The sequence below is a fragment of the Poecilia reticulata genome, linkage group LG3 (genome assembly GCF_000633615.1).
Source record: "Poecilia reticulata strain Guanapo linkage group LG3, Guppy_female_1.0+MT, whole genome shotgun sequence".
Lineage (NCBI taxonomy): Eukaryota > Metazoa > Chordata > Actinopteri > Cyprinodontiformes > Poeciliidae > Poecilia > Poecilia reticulata.
In genome coordinates, this window is record NC_024333.1 from 31338618 (window position 1) to 31342584 (window position 3967).

Here is a 3967-nt window from a genome sequence, read left to right on the forward strand (position 1 = left end):
AACACACACTGACTCCTGCACTAACACACACAAACACACACTGACTCCTGAACAAACATCCACTAACACACACTGACTCCTGCAGGTTGTTTGAGTCATGAGCAGAAACTCTCGATCATCTGGGGTTTTCAGCAAGCAACACGTTTCAGTTTGACATCATTACCAGTTAATCATGCGACATCTGAACCACGGTGACGTTCAGAGCAGCTGTAATCACAGACGGCTGGTAAATCATGCAGGTTGACAAAAAAACACACTGCGTGGTTTCACTCTGAGTGAGTCAAATTAAAGAAAACACCAAAATAAGGTAAAAACTGTTAGTCGTTGACGGGGAGGTGAGGCGGGAGGATGGACAGAAAACCAGAGCAAACATGCCTAAAGGAAACTTACCACCTTTCTTTTTCCTTAGTGTGGCTTAAGAGGTGAAGAAAAACAAATCTTCAGTTCAGGAAACAAATTCAAACGATTTAATGTCGAGTTCGTCCAGATTCCCTCCTGCAGGATCTCAGAGTTTATGTCCAGAAAACCAGAGATCACATCTGATCCACTGCTAATTTAAAACCTTCCTGCCTCCCAGAACTCCTTCAGCAGAAACCACAAGTTTACACCCCCCCTACCGCCCCCCCCTGCCCCCCTTTCGTTCTTCAGTCTGAAGTTCATGACTATTTTAGTAATTAATTGCCACCAGTCGACCCACCTGTTCCTTCGGGTCGGTCAAACATGAAACTGCAAAAAACATGAAATCCTACCAAGTATGAATTTTACAAATAACTTTTCAGCAGGACATAGGAGCAGGGGGGGCGAGGAGGGGGGGGCGGTACGGTCTTCCTGTTGTATTATGTGTGTCTGGGGGGATGTAACAGTATAACAGGGAGCACACACAGCGTTCATCGACGTTTGTTTTCTTCTTTTCCATTCATCCATGCCGCTTCCCGCGCCCCCCCCCTGCAATGGCCCGGTGCCCCCCTAGGGGTCGCACCCCCCAGTTTGGGAACCTCTGTTATAAGGGAACCAGTCATTTCATTTCAGTGTCTTACTGAAAAGTTATTTGTAAATTAGCTTTGTTTTATCTTAAGTGTGTTGAGACATTTTCACCAGAAACTAGACTAAAATATTTGTTAACATTTTGTTTTTGCAGTGCATGTGTGTAATCCAGCATATCTGATCATTAGCTCCTAAAACTGTGCAAAATAAACGGGTCATCTTCATCGCCTCCATCTGTTGATGGACGGGAGCAAACTGTGACGGCAGGAAACAGAAAAATGAAAATATAAATATAGACCAGAGCATCTCTCATCAGCGGAAAGTTTCAGACCAGAAAACCTTCAAAATGTGTAAAAAGTTTAACCCTTCCCTCCCTGACTCGGSCCTCAGCTCCGACCCGTCCTCTGGTCTCCGATCCGCTGACTGTCTGCCGACTCAGCGCTTCTCCTCACCACACAGAGATACAACAGGAACAGCTGCAGCGGCACACTGCTATCAAGCTTTACAGGCGCAGAGGTCAAACCGCCATGCATGATGGGAACGGCGGGCAGGAGATGAGGAGGGAGGAACGAGCATTTTCCTTCTGCCATCAAGTCAAAACCACAGCAAAGCCTCATTCAGCGCTGCAAGGCGGGAAGCTGCAGGTGCTGGCTGCTTACCTTTATCCACTACAGAGGTCAACCAGTGAGGAAGAGGAGCAGAGGAAGGACAGAGGTGCTGTGAGACACACTCCCTCACGTTTCCAGCATCAAACAGAAAACCGTGAGGCTCTTACCGAGTTCCTCCAGCTCTGACGTCATGGACTTGGAGCGCATGGACAGGGCGGTGGTCGGGGCTCGCTTCGGCGGCGGAGGAGCTGAGGAAGAGGCCGAAACAGAAACCTTTAAATCGGTGGACACTGCCCACACGGTGGTGGCAGCATCATGCTGCGGATGCTTTTCTTTAGCAGACACAGAGAARCAGATGCAGATTTCATGGGACGACGGATGGAGCCAATAATCTGATGATTGACGCCATGAAAAAAAATCATCACTTTTCATTTTTTCATCCCRTGGCAGATTTYCATTTAATCAGTTAAAATCTYTTTTATACATTAAAAATGCATTAAAAGATGCAGATAAACACATAATTTAGCTAAATTTTAAATAAAAAATAAGCATTTTATGGCCTAAAGTGCAGTAACATMATTYCTTTAGTGATTATTTGATCATTAGTAGCAAATGATGAATCTGCAGCTGAAAAGTTGAAACCTTTCTGTTGGCTGAACATCAGCACAGCGTCGGACTGACTGATTATTATCTCATCAACTGATTCATWACTGGAAAGAAAAATGTGCTTAGAACATTTATYTACAGAATCTGAACCAGGAGAAGTTAAACTGGAGATCTGACAAAACTATTTACAGACRAAGAAGATGTTTTTAAACCTTAAATGCTTGTTTCTTTGTAGGTTTGTCTCCTTACTGCTCCGACTGTGTTGCTCTTTCAACAGATGTCAACTCCGTATTCTTCAGTCAACAATTAATTCATTATTAAATTAGTAGTCAATTATTCCAATAATCGATCCATCATGATTAATCGTTTCAGCCTAAGATGGAGTGAAATAAGTTGGTTTCCAAACTGTCGACACGTCGGCTGAACGCAGACCAACTTTAAACTTCTCCAGGTAAAATTCACCACTGCGACATRAMGTCCTGGTCAAACTGTTACGTTTGTGGTAAAATGTGGAAAAGTTCATGTATTTCAGTTGCTAAAGTTTTTTAGTATCGTCACCTTAAAATCAGATGCTTCGGCTGCTCAGTTTCATTTTCTATGGATTATTTTACTCTGATCCATTTAGGGAAGAAATCAGATTAACAAAAAGAAGTCTAAGGTGATTAAACTTCAGGTTATTTCTCTTTAAAAACTGTTAATAGCAGCAGTCACATGGCTGTCAGTAATCTGAGGCTGCAGGAAGTTCCTGGAAGTTCCTGGAAGTTCCTGGAAGTTTCCGGATTGATGAAGTGGGCTCCTACCTTTTTTGCGCGCCGTGTCTTCGGGGTCCAGATTCCGGCTCACTGTCACCACTTTGATCAGAAGCCGGTTTCCTCCCTGGCGGATCATGTTGACCACCTGCCTGTGGCCCACCTTCACCACGTTCTCCTGGTTCACCTGCCGAGACAAAACGGGTCAGACGGCGCTGCAGGCAGGCAGGACAGAGAAAACCTGAATGACGGGAGGAGTTTCACCGCAGAGAAACGGATGTTACCGTCAGTCAGTCCTTCAGATGAGCCCAAACTATTCTAAGTCCTTTATTCACAAACACAACGGTTCGAGTATCGATGCCGGACAAAAAGATTGATTTATTTTCAGAAAAAAACTTGATTAAAAGTTTTGGACTTGAATAATCAACAGTTGGTTTCAGATGAAATATTCTAACTGTAAAATAAACATCAATGTGTAATTTCTCATTTTAATTATTTTCATGAATGTGTTCTGATTAATTACTACTTAATTCTTCCTATATTACAACCTTATTCTAGTAAAAGCCAAAACAAGGAGGATCTTAGTACAGAAATATTTGGAGTAACTTCATGACAGAACAATTACAAAAAGTCTAATTTCATCTTTCAGTTTGCAGTTTTCTAATGAATCTGGAAAACATTCATCGTTTAGTTTTACAAACCTAAACATTCAGACCGAACCGGAGCTGCTTTCCCCGTTTTCTGCGCTAACCGACGCTAACAGGYCGCCGCAGCAGCCTGGCAGCGCCGGCTGCAGTTTCCCATCATGCCCGGCTTCTCATCGCTCCGAGCTTCTTATCAGACTTCAGCTTCACTGATGAGGAAACTCAGCTGCTGTTTCCACCTTCCACTCCTCACTGAGGAAACTTTAAAAGGACTGAACTTTTAAAGACTGAACTTCTTAGATCTAGAAGCTTCTAATAAAACTGGCCATAGAAATGCAAATAGGATGAAGGTGGGATGTGCATCTGCTCATCTTCA

General features: G+C 43.5%; 1 protein-coding gene across 9 annotated transcripts in view; it reads right to left on the reverse strand.

Annotated features, from left to right (window-relative positions):
* The window catches only part of LOC103463007 (SH3 and multiple ankyrin repeat domains protein 2), a 185821-nt gene that overhangs the window by 13007 nt on the left and 168847 nt on the right, over window positions 1-3967 (reverse strand). For 4 of the 9 annotated variants that reach the window (XM_017303933.1, XM_017303931.1, XM_017303938.1 and 1 more), the window contains 4 exons: window positions 2999-3134; window positions 1760-1840; window positions 1644-1652; window positions 391-414 (listed from right to left, as the gene is read on the reverse strand). In XM_017303933.1, coding sequence (XP_017159422.1) covers window positions 391-414; window positions 1644-1652; window positions 1760-1840; window positions 2999-3134 — 250 coding nt within the window. The remainder of the gene's footprint in view (window positions 1-390; window positions 415-1643; window positions 1653-1759; window positions 1841-2998; window positions 3135-3967) is intronic. The other 5 variants (XM_017303932.1, XM_017303936.1, XM_017303937.1 and 2 more) reach the window with 3 other exon arrangements.